This window comes from Fusarium verticillioides, chromosome 6 (genome assembly GCF_000149555.1).
Source record: "Fusarium verticillioides 7600 chromosome 6, whole genome shotgun sequence".
Lineage (NCBI taxonomy): Eukaryota > Fungi > Ascomycota > Sordariomycetes > Hypocreales > Nectriaceae > Fusarium > Fusarium verticillioides.
The window spans coordinates 2,445,523-2,467,446 of NC_031680.1; the positions used below are offsets into that span (position 1 = coordinate 2,445,523).

Below are 21,924 nucleotides of genomic sequence, written 5' to 3' on the forward strand. Positions count from 1 at the left end.
GCATTTGTGAATACCTAGGTATCGAGAGAGCAATGATTACTCGAAGAACTGTCAAATTGGCTGCATAATGTCCTCCTTGCTGAAGCCTCGCGGTGGGCTACCAATCCCAACTAAATTCTCTAAGCCTCTCCAGCATTAGATCTGATAGCTCTGTATTTGGAAGATGTTCTTATTCGCTGGCCCTACAAGCCAAGACTCAGCCCCGTCCTCTCCAGTGTTTGTGAGCGAGTGGGAGTAAGGCAAGGATCGAGAATTGCCATTTCGGATCAGTCTGATGGCACTCATCGTGCGAGATTATTGTCATCCCGTTACTCTCGTCTCTGATAAGGTGTAATTATTACCCATCATATCAAATAGGATCCATGGCTGGGTTTGGATATTTATCAAGTCATGTATCTGTAATAAAATCGTGCAAATACAATAAATAATAATTAGTTACATTCAAAGAGTGGACCGATCTCTGATAAAAAGGATATCTTTATAATTCTCAGACCCTTGCAGCCAACCTTGGGCCATTGTTCTACGTACCTAGATCCATTAGACCCTTATTCTTGGCTTCTCTTCAATGGGAATATCCTGAGCTAATGCCGGTTTTCTCGAGTAAGCACTATCATTCCCTTCGCTAAACATTACCGTCACATTTACCATCGTCTCGCAAGCAGTGAAAACTCGGACATGAAGATTTATCCCAATTTCTCAATTCAACATTCATGCTTCACAAGATCCCCAATCTCGTTGCCAAGCCATGCCCCCACCACCCACAACACCGACCCCAGTGTGGCTCGATTGCCTCCAAGACACTACATACTAAGCTAGTCCATCGGGTATGGAGCACTGTGGCCTTGTTTTAACTTCATATCTTGACTGGAGGGGAGCGGGTAGCAATAATTGTCGACATTTCTCTTTCATTCAACATTTTTTAGAAAAACAGTGTACAAGCTTCGATACACTTCGGCTTTGGCTCAACCCAACATCCTTTAATTAACAAAAATACAGACCCAATTTGTCCTATCAACCAACTGAACTTTAAGTGCTCAAACACAAACAGCTACAAACACCGAAAGACATACTTCTCTCATCATCCTCGAATTCCTCTCGAAGACTTCACAATCAGACCACGAATAAGCGGTCGTTCGCAACTGCATCCTCCCAGACCTTCGATGTGTAATCAGTTGGTACCCGCTTACCCTGACGGAAGCGAAAAGTCATTGCAGGGTGCATCAGGACAATTTCCGCTTGTCTGGCTCTGGTTATTGCCACGTTGAGGCGTTGTGCCTCATCCATGAAACCGGGCTTTGTGGTTCTCACCATATCGAGGAAAACCACATCTGCCTGATTACCTTGAGCCTTGTCTACTGTCAAGACTTCTGTCCTCTCCTGCCACTCAACTGGCCAACCTTTCACCACGTGTGCGTATTGACGCATCGAGACACTATATGGTGTCTCGATCATCACACGTCCAGGCTTCCCGTCTGTGATCGTTCGGAATGCCGGGTCCTGCAAAAGCTTTTTGACTTGAGCCAAGACCCAACGATGATTCACAGGGTTCCAGAAACTCTGACAATGGTTTTCCTCTTTGCTTTCCGAAAGGGCAACAACAGCCCGGTTCGCGTTCAATCTTTGTCCACTACCGAGAGCCTCAAGGTGTCGTCTCAGGTAGCTAACCGTTTCGGGGAACTGCTTCGATGATGGGTAACCAGATGACATCTTTCCGCCATAGAAGAGATCCGACGGCAGCTTGTGTAAGTTGCCGTGCGCTCGCTTGTTAATCAACAATGAACAATTGATCGCCCCCAGTCGATTGGCCCTTTCCATGAGACTAAGACGTAGCTGCTCAGAATATGGATTCATCTCAAGCCCTTTCTTCAAGGCATCGCGTGGATCGCCACTCTTCACAAAAGGTCGAGTCTGTTTGACATCACCTGTAAATATCCAAGCAATTGGCTCAAAGAAGGCGATAGGTATGAGCGTCGTGAGCTCTCTGGCGTGGGGTGCTTCATCCATAAATATGACATCCGGCTTAAAAAGCTTAGCGAAGCCGCCATAAGCGGCCACGGGTGTCGTGGCTATGAAGTCTGTCTGCTTCAAAACCGCGGTGTACAGTTTGGTAATTTCGTTCCGCAGACATTTCCAGTCGTCGTGGTGCAAGACTTCCTTAGCCTCCATTCGCGTGAGCACCTTCTTGAGCGCCACAAAGCCACCATGTTTGTGTTTCTCGTAGTACTCCCAGGCAGCTTCATCCAGCGTTGGCGCCTTGTTGGGGTTTCTTCCGTTCAAAGCCTTTGCGATGCTTCCAGTTGTCAAAAACTTTTTTGTGAAGTCTGTCTGCTGTTCACTGTCTTGTGCCTGGTTCGTGCCCAGTCTCTCGCTGTTCTTCATTTCATAAGGCCAGCCGTGCATTCGAATGATGCGAAGATGAAGGCCACACTCCTTGGCCAAGGTCCAGTAACGGTCCGCAGCATCATCGACAGTCTTATTGAGGTCGACGAGAAATAGAATGGGATTGTAACGCCTCTTCGCGCCTGGACGACGTACTGACTGAATCAGAGCAGAAACGACCATGTTCCATTCTGTCTTGCCCGCACCGGGACATCCATTCACAAAATAGAGACCGTTCGGTATGGTCTGTAGTCCTTGAAATGCTGCCACGTGGTCCTTATTAAAGGATCGGAATCGTCGCAGAATGGCTCTCCGAACCCTATGGTCTGGGTGGTGCGGGTTCCTAAGGTGCGGGAAAATGTCGTGTAGGTTCACAACACTCGTGTTTGATCGCTTGAATTTCAGTATTGTCTCAAAAGCAGCCTTACACTTTGGGCTGACCTGTCGACTTTCAATTTGGCAACCTCCAGTTAGGCGATATAGTGCAGCTAGTTCGGCCTCGTAGGTATTCGAAAACGTCTCCCATGTGATGAAGACATGTCGTTGACTCGTTGGATCCAATGTAATGTGTTCAAAGTTATCAAGTGCAGAGGCTGTCTTCATATGATCCATTAATTCGAGAACCTCCTGGTCACCTTCGTCGTTCTTCACCGCACGTGGCACTTGGATATTGAAGGCCGCACACTTCACGACTTCTGGTCCGACGATGGTCTCCATATCCTCATACGGATTTTTGACACGTGTTGCTGACAAGTTGACCAGAGAATAGGTCTTGTTCGAAAGATTTATTCTTTCTTCAAACTCGATGCGGAAGTTGTCAGTGAGCGCGGGAAAGATGACTTCTTCGCATTGCTTAGGGACCGGGACAAGGAGGAGCCAGGTCGTGGTGAAAGAATTGGCCAAGGAATCAATTTGGGCTATGGGCCAGGCCTTGAAGGGGGTTCGAAGATCATTAAACCGTTTTAATATAGTCTCCTCATTTCGTTGTTCGATCATGGTACCATTCTCGTGTCTATTCACATACTCGCTCACAGAAAGAGCGTACAATGGTTCCAGTGGCTTCTGAGAGCACAATGTCAGTGACATAATTTCTAGGGCCGGGTGACCCGAACTCACATTTCCAGAGGTAGAAACACTTCGTCCTACAGGGGCCGACACGATGGAAGCAGATGATGCCATATCGGATACTAACAAGACGTAATGAGACTCGTTAGAGTACCGAACGAAGAAGTTGACGATATAAAAAGCAAGTGTAGAAGTGGAAACGGAAACGGAAACTCGGAGAATATGATCCCTCTAGCTAATCTCAGGCAGAAGCTTGCAAAGAAGGATGAAGAGTAAAGAACGGGAGAGAAGGGAGGGTGAAGAAAAGAAGAGGGAAGGAGGAGCAGCGTTTGCACTTGCTGTTTGTTATTAGAAGAAGGTGCTCATGCCGGGCCACTGCGGCAGGCACCCGACGCGCTGCTCCGCACTGCGCGCCAGCTGTGAATCACTGTTAAAAACTGGATGGGATTTCGAGGGCAAAGATGGGAGAGAGAGGGCAGTGACAGCAGGTGTTAGTTCCAAATCGGCTCTCTCTTACAAAGGGTATCTATCTCCGGCCCCAACCTGAAAGCGTGTGTGCCAAGTCAAGTACTAAAGTGCCTATAAGGTAAGGTAATGTAATCAAACACTGTATTCGTGACGGTTACCTTGAGTGCTAAGTTAAGGTAGGTAGGTGTCTATGGATCTATAACTCGAACATAACAGTTATCTACCACATTGTGCCCTCTCCAAGGAGAAAAACTGTCATCTAGTTTCCAGGCTGCTACAATACCAAGCCAGTAACCGCTAATCTCGTTCTCTGTAACATGTTGTCTTTATCAAACCTGCTCAGGCGCTAGGTCAAGTCAATCACCATGTCCTCGACTGCCCATGGGTATCTGCCGCGTCGATGTTGTTGGATATCGAAAGCCTCAACAATATTTCCGTCCATCATGTCCGGAGAGTGGCGTGTCCTATCCTCAGAATCATCTGTAAAATTGGCTGTTGCCTCGGAATCATCCTCAATGAGGATGGTGTCCTGGTTGCTGGTGAATGGTTTCATACGGTCTTCGTTCAAGAGCCATTGTTCTAAGTGCTTGTATAGAACACGGACTGTGTTTGGGGGAAACGCGTTTCCAATCTGCCGTTTGATGGATGTTTTCGTACCGAGGAACTGATGCGACTTCGGAAATCCCTGCAAGCTTGCATACTCTCTGAGAGTGAGCTTTCGTGTGCCGTCAGGGTAGTAAAAATCACTTCCACCAGTGGTGACGGTCCCTGCCAGGCGCTCTGGGTCATATGGCGCTCGCGGTGGATCGAAATAATGGACATTATGAAGGTCATGAAGATCATCTCCTGCGCGGATGCCCCTTAGCGCCTTTCCGATGCTATTGTAGGACAGCAGTCCATTGCCGCCCTCACGACTGTGTGTAGCTTGGGGGAAGGTTGGAAGTCTCTCGCCCGGTGCGGCGGCAATAATGATTAGGCGCCTCCGGTCTTGAGCAGCTCCCCACGTGCAAAGCCTTATGACTCTCCAGCGTATGGAGTATCCATGCTGTGTGAAGTCCCCGAGGAAGCCATTGAAGTACTCCTCGTGCCGGTCATGCGTAAGCCCGAATGTTTGCTCCACGGTGATTATACGGGGACGCAACTTTTTGAGTAGTTGATTGCAGCCATATAAGGCAAAGATATTTGTATCATCATGTTCTGATGCATGTGTGTGTGCTGGCGAAAAGAATTGACAGGGCGGAGAAAAGTGTAGAACATCAACTCGCATATGACTCGTCTGCGGGCTGGATAGAAATTGGTCAAGCGACATCTTGAATAGTTCGGTTTCAGAAAAGTTTGCTTGGTAGGTATCCCAAACCTCGGGCGCTTTATCCAATGCATATTGGACTTTGAAACCAGCCATGAGGGCTCCTCGCGATACCCCGCCAGCACCGGAACAAGAGTCAAATATTGTGTACCGCTGACCGTGGCCTCGATCTTCCTCGCTGGGCCGCTCAGACTCCAGGTCGATGAGGTGACCGCCTGAAAAGGGGTTCCATGAGCCTCCTTTGGCGGTAGTTCCTCGCCATCTGTTGCGGAGTATCTCGTTGGAAATTCTATATTCTCTCCGCGAGACTTCGCTGGGGTCAATACGAACAAGAGATTCTTCAACCTGAATGCGGCGGCTCCCTTGTCCAGCGTAACAAACCTCCAGCTTCTAGCGGCAGGTTAAGTGTGTGGACTGCATATTCGGTCGGCCCCTTTCTGCAGGATATTGTGGATTGAAGACAGCCCGGTTGAAGTTGGGGTATTTGGCGTTGGTTATCAGCAGTGTGTGCATTTGTACCACTTGTGATGTACTGATGTCTGTTTCTTCTTCGTTATTCGTGTCGAAATCTCGACATATCAGCATGCAGACTTCGTTTGGCTTCTTTGGAAGTTTTGCTAAAGCTGAACGATTTCTCAGGAACGGTGTGCCACGGATTTTGACCGCATTTGTAGACCGGCATCGAAATAGGATTTTGACCAGAATAAACTCAACAAGATATTTTCCGGAAAGAAATGAGCGTACTTCAAGAAAGGAACCGGCTTGTATAGTCCTATTCTGTAGCCTTATTGCTTTGAGTTCAAGTTCACCCTGTTCGAGGAGGCGGGCTGGGGTGTTTGAGTGGCTGCTGGTATCCTCATCTCCAATTGTGCAAGATGAGAGACGCCTTCGACGACCAAAAGTCCCACGGTATTCTTCAGAAAGAAATAAAACGGTATCCGTCTCTTGTTGCGCCTCAAGGTCGATTCTTTCGATAGACATGATTGAGAATCGGCCTGAGCCTAGCGATCAAAAGAAATGTCTACGTTGTTGCGTTAGTTCACTGTGATTCACAATATGAGAAAGAAAAGATTATTATTGCATACCGCGAGCAAACGAGGCAGTTGTTGCCTTGGACTAGTGAATAGAAAGTGAAATGCGATGGTTGGTTGAAGGAGAGAGCCAGAGAAGCATTTTATTGTATCAGAAGCGGTTAGGTCCTCAAGTTGAGTTGAATTCCTTGGTATCTGGGGCAACATATATCTTGCTCTGAGAATATTTGGTCCGTGCAACATGGCCTATGGGTCGTTTGTCTCGTCAAAGCTCTTATTCGTCTTGAAACCTTGGGATCAGTACTATTAACCAACTAAGCATTTATATTTAAACAACAGTCATGTTCTTGAGAACTGTATCATATTTTCATGATGCTTGTACTACAGCTCTATTACAATAACAGGTATATATGCTTCCTTACCATCATTTCATCAGCACTCGTAGGCACTGCCTTTTACCTGTGCTTGTATGTGTGTAGGAGCCCATCCCCTCTATCTTTCCGTTATACCACAGCGAGAGATAGCTCACCAGCGTATTATAGAATCAACGGATCTTGTTACTCGGTCTAAGCTCTCCAATCGATGTTCCAGTCCACCAGTATTCACTCTTGGGCAGTGCTCATCACATATGAACGACACGAGATCTGCTAGCTATGTTACTCAATCTGAGAGCATATAGACCACATCCATATTGGTTATCTAATGATTCAAAACAGTCTTACTAGCTATCATATATGTTCAGTAGCTTCTTAATGATGGATCCAGCGTCGAACGTATGTGTTGTAAAGATGTTATAAGGCAGTGGAAATTGAATCTGATGGATGAACCCACTGCTGTTCAGATCGAGTTCTATAAACATGGTTATATTTGAGAATGTCTTGAGAGAATATTTCGCTGGGCCATTTACTAGACTCTACTGTGTATCATTTGTCTAGATGTATTGACATTGAAATATTCTTGAATATTTCATTCCCTAAAGCTAAAGCGTCGCTAAGCCCTCATTTAGTATGATGGAAGTCCGATGAGTAACAATTTGTGATCCCTGAATGAAAAAAAAAATGAAAAAGGAGTTGTAAAAGTTGAAGCAACTTTTGAAGAACATAATAAATGTTTCTATTGTGTTCTAATGCCCCTTGAAGTTGCTATTTCAAGAGCGGCGGATGGCACAGGGTAAGTCAGGTACAGTAAAGCCACTCTGACCAGCTAGCTAGGTTTTGGTTAGGCACTAACTAAGGTACTAGTTCAGTGGATCCCGGCAGAGCGACGATTTGCAGTGTGGAGATAGTCCCCAGCGATCCTTGTGTCGACTCTTGAGGTCATTGATGCGATCAACTAGGTAGATACCTAAGGTATAAGTAATCGCAAAACTGATCAGACACTTACCAAGACCAGAACGAAAATGAGCAGGATGTTGATATAGAACATCAAGATATTGCCTGCTCTTGTGGAATGAAAAGCTATTTCCTATTTGCCGTCAAGATTTGGACAACCTTGCACCCCTGTCTGAGTCTACCTACATCATCTCCAATCTTTCGTCACTTCCACACTTCTACACCTTCTGCGCAAGTCGAGATGGCTGCTCGAACATTACGGAAACGTAAGGACGTAGGTAGAGAGGAGGTGCCCGTGAAGAAAATGAAGACCGGGAGGAAGACCAAGCACCAGGTGGAGGATGAGTATTTGGATGACCTACCGCGCAATCTGGGACCTGTTCGTGCTCCCAGGAAGGAAATCGAGTCGATTCCTACACCCCCGGAAAATTCGGAAGAAATGCAGGACTTGGAGGAAAGTGCCAAAGTTGAAGAGGCCTCACCTGTGGCCAAATCGGAGATGAAAGCTGCGAAGCAAGGTTCGACCCAGGTCACGGAGTTGGCAACCCGAAGATCCCTTCGCCCAAGGAAATCAACATCAAAATCTTCATACTTCGAATCTGATGACGAGACATCAACTAAGTCTCAAGTCAAGCTTTTGACGGATGAGGATCTCCAGGTGGCAATAGAAGCACCAGTTCGGAAAACGGTCAAAAAGACGAAGGATAACCCGTATGGACTTACTCCCGGCATGACGCCTTTTCCAGAGTGGAGTACCCCATCAGCAGAAGAATGTGAAGAGGTCTATCGTCGACTGGCAAAAATACATGGAGAAGCAAAAGCCCCCGAGAAGATACCAGCGCCATCTTTGGAAGTGTCGGGTTGCGGAGAGGTACCATCTGTTCTCGATGCCTTAATTCGTACCCGCTTAAGCGCGAACACTTCCAACCGCAACTCAAGTGCAGCATTCAGGGGGCTGGTGACCACATTCGGCACTGTTGACAAAGGTATTGGGAAAGGCAGCGTTGACTGGAACAAGGTCAGAGTTGCTCCTTTGCCCACCATCGTTGAATCAATCAAGACAGGCGGCTTGGCTCAAGTCAAGGGTAAAGACATAAAGGCAATCCTGGAGTTAGTTCATGAAGAGAACACCAAACGACGAGAGGCCTTTATGCAAGAGAAAAAAGGGGGAAACTTGTCTGGTATTGCCGGAGCGGACAACAAAACTCAAGGTCAAAAAGATCTTGAAATCTTGAAGACTGACCAAGATATTCTTTCACTAGACCATATACATGGTATGGCTCCCGATGAAGCCATGCAGACACTCACTAAATTCCCTGGTATTGGCGTCAAGACAGCATCTTGCGTTATTCTCTTCTGCCTCCAACAACCCAGCTTCGCAGTCGACACCCATGTTCACCGCATCAGTGGATGGTTGAAATGGATACCCCCCAAAGCCACTCGAGATCAGACATTTAGTCATCTGGAGGTGCGCATCCCCAATCATCTGAAGTATGGATTGCACAAGCTGTTCGTTCAACACGGACGAAGTTGTATCCGCTGTAGAGCAAACACAAGCGAGGGGAGCGAAGAATGGAATAAATCAAAATGTCCTCTCGATGGGCTGATGGAGCGAACGGGGAAGAGGCAGTATGGAGGGAAAGCAGGATTGAAGAAGCAGCTGAAGGAGGAGGACAGTGATTAAGTGCCTGTAGTTAGATAATTGGGGGTTGTTTTCTTTAAATAAGTTGCACCGCTTCAGCATTTCGTGCAACAAAGTACCTATGTTTCTTACACATGCACTGCATTATCCTGCCTGTGTCCTATCACAAGCCATCTCAGCAACCATCTCACCCAAATTAGACATCAGTGGCTTAGGTGCTTTACCAGCCAGCAACGAACGGCCCGCTATTTCTCATTAAACCCCCTGCAGAAAACGCGGCAACCCAAGCGCGTCAAAGCCCAGCCAGTTTCTGACCTACTAGCGTTATAACTATTTTCCTATCCTGACCTGATCTTCTTCTTTTGTATTGCTCCGTAGGCTCATTGCCTTGCTGGAATACAAGCTCCGACAGGATATTAAGGGACTCCATATATTCTCCGCGACTCAGATTTCTATTCGCATCACCGTTTTATCTCCTAGGGTTGTCCCGCAAATGATCAGACACTTACGGAAGGGGTTGTTTGATTTTGAAGCCAGAGTGCCCCAGCAACGATCCTTCAACACAAACTTCGAATTTTCGACCGCCACGACAAACCAACCTTCAACTCGTTGCGACAACCTTGGACATATCCTTCTCTTCGTTGAATACGATCCTCGCTAGACTTGAAAATAAATTGTCGCAACCTCATGACAACCCGACCTCCCACATCACCCCCGAATCCTTTGTTTTAGCCACGATCCCAAGAGATGCGCCAACGTACCTGCGAACCCTACAATGGATCTTCATGAGCAACTCAGCCAATGGTACGAGAAGATTCAACGCTTCGATGAGGAATGTCATCTCCTGTGCCCACGCATCAACGATGAGGATAATGAAAACTACAAACTCGTGGACGACCCCGACTCATCGATTACGCCAGAAGAAAAGAATAGTCGAATTAAGGCAGGAAAGGAGCGACTCGAGGTCACATACTGGAATTGCCTGATTTTTGGCTTCGATCAATCAAGCCAAGGAAAATGGGGAGAGCAGCTCAGCGAGAGGCTTAACGGTTGCCTAAAGCATTGCGCAGACTGTGTCTATAATTGGCATATGCAGCGCCGAGAACTCTTGCAGCAATTCCAAGAACGATGGAATGAAGAAGTTGTAGTCGACATTCGGTCGATGTTGGAGCAGAGAGATGTTGAACGAATCGACCTAAGCCTGCGATGGGCCAAGGGGTTTATTGAGAAGATCATTTCAGAAGGCTCTACTTTCAAGAAATCCCAACTTGGTGAGCATCTACCCGAGGTCCATATCTCTATATACGAGGCACTATGCTGCATGCCGTATATGGAGGATGCGGATCGAAGGATGACCTTTCAGTATGTTTTCCAGCGACTTCAAGGGAAAAGCGGCCTCAAGCTTGGGACCAAGGAGCCTTTGCCTGGAATGACCTACTTTATCTTTGACCTCAAAAACCAGGATCGCCGGAAATGGGCAACAGATAACTATCGAAATCTTGACAGCAATAGTATGACATTGGAACAGTTCGACTGGGCTGTCAGCAGCGGTCTGACAAGGGCCATTGAGGACGTTTCTAAAAGAGAGGCTTCAGCTATGGACTCATGGCCTGAAATGGCGCAGTTCTGGGAAGGATTTAATGAAATTCTAAGGACATTGACTGCGGATGTCATTATGCAGCGGTTACGGAATCTTGAGCTGAGTGGCACAGTCAGTCACATCTACGACCTTCTGTTCCGCCATATCCAGTTCTGCCCTGCAGAGAGTGTCTTGGTGATGGCCATCACAATCCTCACAAACTTTCTAAAGAAGGCACCCAGGGCTTTTTGGGATGTCATCGGTGACGCCCGGCCAAATGTTATCGCTGACTTAATCTTTGCGAGTCCCGGATACAAGAATCTCCTTCGTCAGTCTTTAGAAGACTGCTGGACTGGCTACGATGTCTCTCGTGGCCCCTTTCCTACGTCTTGGATCGATCCATGGCTTCAGTCAGTCGGCCGCGATCGCAGATATAACGCTTGCGAGATCTTAATGCACACTCTCTTCGAATCACTTGCGAAAGACGAGACTATCGGGGAACCGGGTCGTGCGGCGTGTATTCGAGCTGGATTTGATGCTTTACAGCTTACCATATCAACCTTTGTCGACCCAGAGACGAAGATTGGTGCGGGAACCACTCATCTCTACGCATGCTGTGCGTTCAACCTCGTTATGAAGTACAAGGGCATCATTCTCCGCAACTTGCGTGCCCCTGGCGATGAAAGGGAAGGCTGGGTCACCTTTCAGGTAGCAAACGCAGCTAAAAAGGTCATGCAAGCTGCCATGAAACTCGATATGAAAGTCTTTGCGGAGGAGTATATAGCTTGTCAGGAGGGCAGCCAGCTACAATCCGCTGTCACTAGGGACTCGAAGGCTTTCTGGCAAGGTATTATTGAGATGTTCGATTTGTCAACCGAGCAGGTCGATCTTGCGAGAGATATCGTCTTGTCGTTAGAGCCCTTGATCGGCGTGGAACAGATCAGGGCCTTGAAGAGCGACGATAAACTTAGTGATTCGAGCAAGAACTTCAACAAGTCTCTTGCTGCAACAGTGGATATTCTTGGGAATCTTCTTGGTCGAATGTCCGAAATGCTAGACGCTGCCACAGACCTGAATACCTTCTTTGACGACCGCCTGGCTTTCCAAGGTACTATTACACTCTCTACCCATGGAGAGGCAGGACTTGCTGAAGCAGCTGCCGAGCTGCTCAAGAGCTGGACCGGAGAGTATTCCCAGAGCGGCGCCTTCGAGCAAATGTCGCAGCTGCACCCTGAGCAGACCCTCTCCTCCATAGTATGGGCCCTAGAGCGAGTTTTGAAACCTCCATACCCCTGGGGTCCTATCAGGCCCATGCTAAATATGAGTCGAGATATCCTCCGTGGTTTGACTGACCCAATGTCCGGAGTCTTGCGAGTCAAGACCCTTGAGCCTATGTCGGCTGCGAAGGTCTTGCGTTGGTGGAGTGAACAGTGGCGTTTTGTCTCTACTGCGTGCAGAAACATTGAGGGATGGTCTCGATACATTCAGAACGCCATCATGACAGAATTCTGCCGAGAAATTATGGAACTCGCGGAAGCCCTCGTCGCTGAGGATGGTCTCATCACATCAGCAATTTCCAAGGCTTTGAACAAAAGTGAAAAGGATACCATGTCGCAAATTCTTATTCCTGCAAAGCAACACTTTGGTGGAATGGAGAACATGATTCGTCTGAAGGACAAGTGGCTCGTTGATGTCACAGTCAGAGTCCTGTGCAAGATTCTGACCCGACTTCGAGAAAACAACCATGAGATTAACCCTGCCTCCCGGAAGCTTATCACTGATGCTTGCCTACCTACAAATGTCCCGGGCAAGTTTGTCAGGTCAACCAACATGACTGACCAGCAGCGAGCAGAACTTCTCCAAGCCCTTGGACAAACAGACGATGAGATCCAAATCTACCAGCTCGGTGTTGCGCAGACACCATTAGTACAGAGGCCCAAAGATGGGATCAAGAAACAAAGTAAACTTGACGCTTGGTCCAAGTCTGGCGCATCCTCTAGCAGTACAACCACGGCAGCATCATCAAGATCTAATCGTGATGACGTGCTCGATCTTAGCAGATCTATAGACAGCCCCATCCTTAGGCAGCTGGAGGCCAAGAAAGCTAAGGATCAGGCAAAGGCCAAAACAAGGTCTCAAGCTATGATCAAGCCTAGAACCCAGACTGCCCCGGATCAGAAGGGGATCGCGGCAATCAAGGAAGCCAGACAAAAGGCCAAACTTGAAAAACAGAAGCGCGATGCTGCGGTCATAGCGAATGCCAAAGCTCTTAGGGGGGAAACTGTCCCTGGTGAGGGTTCCGGCTTGCTTAGTCTGGGCCTCATTGGCAAAGATCACGGCCGAAGTGAGATAATGGTAAACAGTTCCGAAGAAGAATCTGATGAAGAGGAAGATGTATCAGACGCCGATAACGAACTAGCTGCCCTTAGCACGGGAGGCCAGACAGCTTTGGAAGAAGCTAACAAGCGGCGCATGGCAAAGGCTTTGCAAGACAAAATGCGTAGACCAGTGAAGAAGGTTAGACAGCAGCGCTCGGTCAAGGATAGGAGAGCCAGAGTCATCCCTCCCATGGACAGGTTACACAACACAGTGCTAGCCTGGGACATTTTCCATGGAGGTAACGATCCTCCGAATGGCCCAGCAGCTTCAGAAGTTGCCACCAAGTATTCTGAACCTAGAACGTACCAGGATACCTTTTTCCCCCTGCTTGCTTCAGAAGCTTGGCGCTCTTTTGTCACAGCCAAGGATGAGCTCACGTCTCAGCCATTCGGTATGAAGATTGCAAGCCGTGCGAGCGTCGATAGCTACCTGGAGGCGACCTTCACGATGCCAGTGGTCCAAAGCAAAGAGCGCGGTGTTTCTGAAGGCGACATCCTTCTCGTCTCGGAATCGGAACAACCTTTGATCGATCAGACAGCTCGACATTGTTTGGCTAGGGTTCACCGCATCACCTACAAAAAGGAGCTGATCGAGATCACATATCGTGTGGCTTCCCGAAACAATCCCATGACACAGGTGTTGACCCCGAATGTTAGCGTCTTCGGAGTGAAGATCACCAACATGACAACAATCGAGCGAGAATTCGCTGCGCTGGAGAGTCTGCCGTATTATGATCTAATGGACGAAATCCTGAATGCTGAACCGTCTCCTATTCTGCAGTACGGAGATGAGAAGATAAACAGCTGTATGAACAATTATGCTCTCAACCGAGGACAGGCTATGGCGGTTTTAGGCGCTCACGACAATGATGGCTTCACGCTCATTCAGGGGTAAGTCTCTCGGTCTTGGTCATGACGAAGCTAATATAGGCAGCCCTCCCGGTACTGGAAAAACGAAAACCATCGTGGCCATGGTTGGAACTTTGCTTTCTGAGCAACTAAGTCAACCAAGCAATCAAGGCATTCCCATGGGTGTACCTCTGCGACCGAACGGTGCACCAGGGGCACCCAAACAAAGCCGTTCAAAAAAGCTTCTTGTTTGTGCACCAAGTAACGCCGCCGTCGATGAATTAGTGCTACGTCTGAAGGCTGGTGTCAAGACGATATCGGGGAAAACCAAGAATATCAACGTACTACGACTCGGTCGGAGTGATGCCATTAATGCAGCTGTAAGGGACGTCACCCTAGACGAGCTTGTCAAGGCCCGCATGGAGGGCGATCAAACCAAGGATAAAGCCAAAGCCGACCGTGACCAACTCCACGAGAATGCCGGGAAGGTAAAGGAAGAGCTGGGAAAACTGCGTCCCCAACTGGAAGCAGCAAAGCTCATGGATGATCGAACCCTCTACAACAAGCTATCTCGAGAATTCGACGAATTGAAGCGACGCCAAATGTCTTATGGAAAACAAATCGATGCCGACAAGAGCAGTGGCCATTCTGTAGCCCGAGAGATGGAAATGCGGCGCCGCCAAGTCCAGCAAGAAATCCTCAATAACGCTCAGGTCTTGTGCGCTACTCTGAGTGGCAGTGGTCATGAGATGTTTCGAAACCTGGAGGACGTAGAGTTCGAAACAGTAATCATTGATGAAGCTGCCCAGTGCGTTGAGCTAAGCGCCTTGATTCCACTCAAATACGGCTGCTACAAATGCATCCTCGTTGGAGATCCTAAACAGCTTCCCCCTACAGTTCTGTCACAGTCGGCGGCGAAGTTTGGTTACGATCAAAGTCTGTTCGTCCGAATGCAGCAAAACCACCCACAATCGGTGCATTTACTGGACATGCAATACCGTATGCATCCAGAGATCAGCTTGTTCCCCAGCCGCGAGTTCTACGAAGGACAACTCGCCGATGGACAGAACATGCATGAGCTCAGGCAACAGCCGTGGCACAAGAGCGCATTACTTGGTCCCTATCGATTCTTCGATGTTCAGGGTGTCCAGGAGAGGGGCCACAAGGGCCAGTCACTGGTCAACACCAAGGAGTTGGACGTTGCTATACAAATGTACGATCGTTTTAGTAACGAGTACCGTGAATGCGACTTGACAGGCAAGATCGGTATCATCACTCCCTACAAAGCTCAACTTTATGAGTTAAGAAACCGCTTCCGTTCGCGATATGGCGAGAACATCACAAGCATAATCGAGTTCAACACTACCGATGCTTTCCAGGGTCGCGAATGTGAGATCATCATCTTCTCTTGTGTTCGTGCCAGTTCTACTGGCGGCATCGGTTTCATGACTGATATTCGGCGTATGAACGTCGGTCTAACTCGTGCTAAATCATCGCTGTGGATTCTTGGTGACTCCAGAGCGCTTGTTCAGGGCGAGTTCTGGCGAAAACTTATTGAGGATGCCCAAGCCAGAGATCGCTACACTAATGGCGATGTGTTGTCAATGTTTAGGAAGCCCCTCGAAAAGGCAAAGCCGGGCGCTTACCTTCCCCCACTACCCCAAGCTCCAGACCGTGATGTTTCAATGCGAGATGCATCTTTGGAAACATCGTCACTGCCTTCATCTCGCCCAAACTCACCAAAGATCGAGGGAGCTCAGCAGCCAACGACTCCCGCGACTCACATACCTGGCATTGCAGGAGGCGAACCGGCTGGGGTTCTGCCACGCTCTGCTGGGCCTCCTGTCATTCATACCTCGGCAAGCAAGCCTCCAGGAGAAGCACGAAAGCGACCTCATGACGGACCAGATTCAAATCAGCCAGTTCCAAAAAGGGTATGTCCACAAACATAACAAATGCCGAGAACAAGGTTTTGTAAGCTTACAGACAAACAGATAGCAAGTGACAAGGCTCGGGGCGGTGGACTCATGGGCAAGTTTGGGAACAAGCCGCACCGGCCGCCCAAGGCTCCCACCGACCCTTCAGCAATGTCAGTAATGGGACTGGCGCCACCTGAGAGACCGCCTGCAGCAGCGCCGACTGGTCCCTTGTTACCAAGCAGACCCCAAGCCCCCACAGGACCTAGAATTCCGACGGGTCCTTCAAATCCAGGGCCGCAATACAATAACAACCAGGTATTTCTAAAACTATGAGTTCGAAGAGACTCTTTGCTTATACTGTCCCCAGCAACGACGCCCACCTCATCCGCCTTCCTCTCGCAAGAAGGGGAAGCCAAGTCTCTTTGTCCCAAAGAAACGGTAAAAGAAATGGTGAATCTCATGACAAAACGAGACTCTGTATAGCAAGCATAGAGGATGATACGTAGAGGATAGCATTTTTGGGCGTTGGGTGCATTATTTCATTTGTACATGGCATCCCCAAATAGCGCATAAGAGCCTCCGAAAATCTTTTTCCAGAGGGGAGGATTAGACATTGCCAAACATGCCTCACTCCGGGCTTCAGCCAGAAGATACGGTAGGCTGGCATACATCATACATGTGTGGGCTGCCTACGGTGATATGCAAGGGGGCACGAGGCCCCCTCCTGTGGTGGTCGGATGGAGAACAGAATCAACAAACATTAAACCTGACCAGCCTGGAAGATTCTGAGGCCAGCTGTTAAGGTCGAGACGCTCAACGAGACCCATGGGGATTTCCGTCAATGCTGGAACATGGTAATGGCAGAGCACTGCATCATTTCCACTATCTCGTCGTCTACAGTTGAGGTTGATTGCGTCACGTGATGTCGTTGAAACAATGTGAATGGAGGAGAATGGCAGTGCATGTTTGCGCTGAGCATGGGTCAGCTCGCCTAACCGACCGGTAGTGAGGACGATCATCAGCCGACAGGGATCGTGTCATTTCAAAAGACAGGGAGAGCGACAAGGGACCCTGGTGACGAATGAAGTCAGGTAATGTCCGATCCTGGTCAAGTTCCTACGGCCAATAGTTAGACGAGGCAACTTGGACATACACGATCACAAGTGACAAAAAGGATGGTTGTGCTATGATGTAAAGGCAGATGGCGATGGAGGCATTATTGACGACAGTGGCCTTTTGGCTTTTCTAAAGAGGGTCAGCTCGGCCCAGCTTATATGGATGCCAAGACGACAGAGAGTAGGAGATGGCGCTAGACTCTAGAGATAACGCTCAGTCTAAGTAACAGTTGGTAACTTGGCACGGTGATGACACTAGTGGTCTCCTGCAGAGGAGATCAGCAGTGGCGCTCGGAAGGGCTTTTGGTGGTTGAGCAACAACGACGCGGTATTGGTGATTGGATAAGTTGTAACGACCTGAAGGCAGAACCCTGTGGGCTGAAAAGAGATGGCTACCATCCTATCGGGGTTGAGTAAAATGTTTGTGAAATGTTGGAACAGGGGGCTACTCCCTCGATATTAGATATAGAAGACTCAAGACTCTTGATACGGAGCAGGAATAAACTAATGAACCAAGCAAGTTTATCCTTAGTTTATCCAAGTCTTCTTGGCATGCAAGGTCGTATTGAGGGTGAAGCTTTGAGTTCTGCTATCTCCTGATACTGTACAGTTTGTAGATTGGTGCATATCTACGTAAGTGGTTCAGCAAGTCGCCAAGTCTAGGACAAACCGCCAACGCGAGCATGGCTTGGGTTTGCAGCTGATGCTTGGTTCATATCGGATACCTCGACCTCTTGTGAACCACCCGAGATACCTGAGAAGGTAACACAACTCATGGTGGTGACGACGACCAGCCAGCTGCAACCACTGACCGAAGGCTTTCGGCAACCAATTGCTGTAAATTGTTTCTTTTTCAAGGGAAAGGTTTGCGAGCGGCTGGGATCTAAAGATCTGTCCACCAAATGCTTGATCTGTACGTACATACATACCATACATCACTTGTGGTGGCCAGCAAAGAGACATGCATATGTAAAGTGACAAGAGAAAAAAGCAAGGAGGAAAAGTGACGAGAACGAAGCTAGCCAAGGGTCGAGACAGGAAAATGAGATCTCCAGCGACAAATGAAACTATTTCTTCGCCGATCTTGGTAGGCATCCCGAACAACCGGGTTGTTGTGCCGCATCGCGAAAGAGGCGTAATTACAACATCAGAAAGATTAAGAGACCCAGCAGATAATGGAGATGAGCTGAGCTAAGTTAGAACAAAGGACCACGATCTCCCTTTTGGTGAATCTGTGCTTCTGAGGCTCTGATTGGGGAATTAGCGACGACGTTTCCACTCCATTAAATTCAACGGGCATAGTTGATTAGCTTTCGGATCCTGAGCTAAGACTAAGGTAAATAGCGGCACTTGGCCTTGGTGGCGCTCCAGGGTTTTATGGGGGAGTGACGGCATACATGGGCTCTGGGACCTCTCTAATGCTCCTGCTCTCGCTGTCTGTCTGTTCTGACGCGGCTGGGAAGGTCCCTACTCCCTAGGAACCGGGATTGACCAGGGCAGGTTGAACTGGGCTGAACTGGGGGAGAGCACCCCCAGGACATGTAATTTCTTCTTCTTCTTTTCAACACCAACACTTCTCAATTTTACATCTCTGTCACAATCTTGGCCTTGTTTTGTGGCTGCCAACTCAATTCAGCTCCCAGTGTAAGATACACGTACATATGAGTTCGCGGTGACACAGACTATCTATCTACCTACTATCACTCGGGTCACCGGTCTGCAACCACCCGCCTCCTAATCTCCTTCCAAGCCTCCAAAAGGGAGGACACGAGAAAAGCCCCGAAAGACAGACAACCAAAGGTAAGACTAATTTAAGAGATCCCTTCGTGTACAAACCATGTCCCGTGAATACTCAGCTGATACATCTACCTAGCTCAGGCCTGTCTTTCATGGATGCAAGTGCATCGTTGCGCAAAAGCGTATAAGCCCATCCCATGTTCCGTGTCAGATGTTAAGCTGGCCCGGCATGGCTCAAGTTCTTGGCCTTGACCCTGAGGCCTCTGTCACGTCGGGCAGTGGCGCTTCCTATCCTCGCACAACAACCCCCCCAGCTCTCACTTCTTCTGTATCTGCATCTACTGTCCCTAAAACAAATCGGTATTCGTATCTGCAAAGGCCAGGCTCTCAAACCCAAGCCCAAGCACGTACCCGGCCGAGAGCAAAATCTGCATCAAATTTGTTAGGTGGCCCCGAAAAGGACAAGGACTTGCGTTTTCACGACGACACCTTCATCGATCAGCAGCAGGAGGGGGACGGGGAACCGCATGATGGCCTTGCTGAGCTCATTGACTTTCTGAGGAACCACAGCCCTCCATCAGGTAACTTTATGTCTATCCCGGATGGAATTCCCCCAGAGGACAGGGGGCGATGGTACAGGCTTCGAAAGTTGGGCAAGAGGAGTAAATCACTCTCCAAGTCGCCCCAGACTATTCGGCTTCCAGACTCAGCTGTCTCAGGCACAACGATAGGAGGACATCGACATATTGCAATTTCCATTCCCTTGGACGCCTCGCCATTTGGTCGAACTCCCAGGTCTCAGTATCCCATATACCAGCACAGGAGTGTGAAGCCTCTTACTTCCCAGTATGCCCCTACCAGAGCAATTTTGAACGACAAAGGCGTCGTGACTGTGTTACGGACTGTTGCCGAGGACAGAGAATCATCGCCCTCGGTGAGCTCGGCAAATTCTCAGCTTCTTTTATCTACTACCCCTCAAAGATCTCCAAACTCATCGATCAATGGACACTCTACTCCGGCCCCTATTAATAGCAGTAACCAAAGTACGGCAACAGAACATTTGAACATTTTGGCAACGCCTCCTCCGAGGGTATTGACCCCAGACCAAGTCAGACAAGCTAATGAGCAGGGCCGAGGATTTCAAAGCAATGAACAGGGGACCACACATGCAAGAAGCCCAAACAATCACGATAGAATCCCTTCACGGAGTCCCAGTTTGACAGGGGGTCGCTTCGTACACCTCGGCGACCTGTCGATCGATACTATGATGTCTCAGTCAACCAAGACAGAAGCCCATCAGGTTCCTACTTCACCTGCCCGCCCCGTATCCCAGGATGGATCTTACCAACCTTCACTTTCCAGGAGCATAATGACAACAAGCGAGAATGATCCTGTTGTTGCAGAGGCTAGGCCGGTCGAGGCAAGACCTGTATCAGCCAGGGAATCGCGCATTCGATTGACCACGAAGAAAATCGAGGAGCCTCCTGTTACTGTGATCACCAAGAGCCCACTACGTGCCCAACGTCAAGGTTCTAGGAAACAAACAACAAAGGAGAGATCATCAACACCAGAAGCCAGATTGTCGCAGAGCCGCCGTGACAAGGTCAGGGACAAGAAAAAGAAGGATATGGAAGCTGCTTCTTTGAAACGGCGCAGTATGATATCTATTTCGATGGACCTGCAGCCTGATTCTGAGCAGGAGACTATCAAAGAGTCGCCTCAAGAAAAGGTAGAAGAGCCACCACCATTGCCACTCAGGTCTCCCCAACGCCAAAGCATGTGCCCCATCATGGTTGTCGCCAATGTCAAGCCATCACCTCCCCCAACAGCGGTTATCCCAGCATCCCCAAAGAGACAAACGACCACAAACCAACAGGACTTGACCTTTGCTGTGAAGTTGAAGCCGGACGAGGCGGCGCCTAAGCAAGAAGACGACACGTCCAGTCGAGCAATTTCTCCATCTCCACCCTCATATCAAAACGGGTCACCGACGCCTCCACAATCCACTCACTCATCACCAACTCATAAACTGGACTCACAGGATAGAACGTCCCTTTCGCGACGTCGGGAGTGGAGTGCTGCCCGAGAACAAGAGCGTAAACGAAAAGAAGCTGCCTCGAACGCCAGTCCCCGACCCAGGGTGAGGAAGGCCGTTACCATGAGAGAAGACACCGGGGACAAAGCGCCCACCGTGGAAAAGGAGGTTTTGCGAAGATATGAGGCATACCGAGAGTACCGCATCAGAGAGATGGAACGCAGAATCAGGAGATTGGAGCGCAACGGAGATGTCTGGCTTCGTGCCCTGGTGCCAGTCTTAGACAATCTCAACCGCACGCTCGCTAATTCTCAAGACGGGCACCCAAGCGGGGCGAAGGGGTGGATATCTGATGATGACCGTTCAAACTTCCACGCAACCTCTAAAATGAGACCATCGAGCCGAGGACGCATGATGGCAAGGAGCGGGACATCAGAGCGGGAGTTTCTGGAGCAGCTTGTACGAACTAAAGAGGAGCTTGAGGCTGGAAGTGTCAGCGATGACATGAGCGGTTTTGATACGATAGAGCCTTTGATGAGAGAACTCGCCGGTCGATCTCGACTAAGTTTTGAAGCAAGATCACTCGGAATGGATGATGAGGGATTACTGCATTCTCTTTCCGAGTAGTGGTTTGCTAGGCGATGTGTACAATCCAAGAAGAGGAGACGAAGACGGGGAGATTGATCTGTTTTTATGTGCGGTATAGGAATGGCTGGTTGGTTTGTGTGCAGGATGAGCGAAGCATTGGATTTTGGATACTTTCGACAACGTTCCTATAGTATAGTCTTGCACCCGACGTGCATTTTCCTTAGCCGACGCCTATCACGATAAGTTTAGCGTATTTCCTAGTATGTATCGTATCTACCACAGAAACAGCTAGTTTGTTGTTTTATATCGTCGAAGTAATAAATAGGCAGCTCACTTGGCGATAATCCAAGGTATTCATATCACTAAGCCATTGAACGGAAAACATAGCGTCTGACTTCAAGTCTAACCCAAGCTTAGGGTGACAAAATAAACTCCGCAAAAAGCATCCTAAATTTACACTAAGTTACCTAAATCTTTTTATCAGTTAGGCTTAAGGCCCCGA

The 21,924-nt window shown here is 48.7% G+C and overlaps 5 protein-coding genes across 6 annotated transcripts; 3 read left to right on the forward strand and 2 right to left on the reverse strand.

Moving 5' to 3' along the window:
• Positions 1-1,110: 1,110 nt before the first annotated feature.
• FVEG_02019 (hypothetical protein) lies at positions 1,111-3,558 on the reverse strand (the record flags this gene model as incomplete). Its single annotated transcript, XM_018889103.1, has 2 exons — positions 1,111-3,441; positions 3,496-3,558. 2 exons carry the CDS (start codon positions 3,556-3,558, stop codon positions 1,111-1,113), a joined length of 2,394 nt encoding a protein of 797 aa, XP_018745180.1.
• A 700-nt stretch (positions 3,559-4,258) lies between these two features.
• FVEG_02018 (DNA (cytosine-5-)-methyltransferase) lies at positions 4,259-6,199 on the reverse strand (the record flags this gene model as incomplete). Its single annotated transcript, XM_018889102.1, has 2 exons — positions 4,259-5,608; positions 5,738-6,199. The coding sequence occupies 2 exons, from the start codon at positions 6,197-6,199 to the stop codon at positions 4,259-4,261; spliced, it is 1,812 nt and encodes a 603-aa protein (XP_018745179.1).
• A 1,379-nt stretch (positions 6,200-7,578) lies between these two features.
• FVEG_14969 (amidophosphoribosyltransferase) lies at positions 7,579-9,455 on the forward strand. The gene has a single exon (XM_018904025.1). It carries the CDS (start codon positions 7,699-7,701, stop codon positions 9,262-9,264), a length of 1,566 nt encoding a protein of 521 aa, XP_018745178.1. The 5' UTR covers positions 7,579-7,698; the 3' UTR covers positions 9,265-9,455.
• A 123-nt stretch (positions 9,456-9,578) lies between these two features.
• FVEG_02015 (hypothetical protein) lies at positions 9,579-18,061 on the forward strand. Its single transcript, XM_018889101.1, has 4 exons — positions 9,579-14,070; positions 14,114-15,962; positions 16,023-16,262; positions 16,315-18,061. Exons 1-4 carry the CDS (start codon positions 9,998-10,000, stop codon positions 16,387-16,389), a joined length of 6,237 nt encoding a protein of 2,078 aa, XP_018745177.1. The 5' UTR covers positions 9,579-9,997; the 3' UTR covers positions 16,390-18,061.
• A 320-nt stretch (positions 18,062-18,381) lies between these two features.
• On the forward strand, positions 18,382-21,843 carry FVEG_02014 (hypothetical protein). 2 transcript variants are annotated; one of them, XM_018889099.1, is made up of 2 exons: positions 18,382-18,862; positions 18,936-21,843. In XM_018889099.1, exon 2 carries the CDS (start codon positions 19,011-19,013, stop codon positions 21,459-21,461), a length of 2,451 nt encoding a protein of 816 aa, XP_018745175.1. In that variant the 5' UTR covers positions 18,382-18,862; positions 18,936-19,010; the 3' UTR covers positions 21,462-21,843. The 2 variants fall into 2 exon arrangements, with proteins under 2 accessions (XP_018745175.1, XP_018745176.1); XM_018889100.1 differs by having other exon boundaries at positions 18,412-18,862; positions 18,941-21,843.
• Positions 21,844-21,924: the final 81 nt, after the last annotated feature.

Coding starts and splice junctions, on each gene's coding strand:
- FVEG_14969 (XM_018904025.1), top strand. CDS start 7,699: ATGAAAAGCTATTTCCTATTTGCCGTCAAGATTTGGACAACCTTGCAC.
- FVEG_02015 (XM_018889101.1), top strand. CDS start 9,998: ATGGATCTTCATGAGCAACTCAGCCAATGGTACGAGAAGATTCAACGC. Junction 15,963..16,022: donor ATCAGCCAGTTCCAAAAAGG/GTATGTCCACAA, acceptor ACAGACAAACAG/ATAGCAAGTGACAAGGCTCG. Junction 16,263..16,314: donor CGCAATACAATAACAACCAG/GTATTTCTAAAA, acceptor TACTGTCCCCAG/CAACGACGCCCACCTCATCC.
- FVEG_02014 (XM_018889099.1), top strand. CDS start 19,011: ATGTTAAGCTGGCCCGGCATGGCTCAAGTTCTTGGCCTTGACCCTGAG.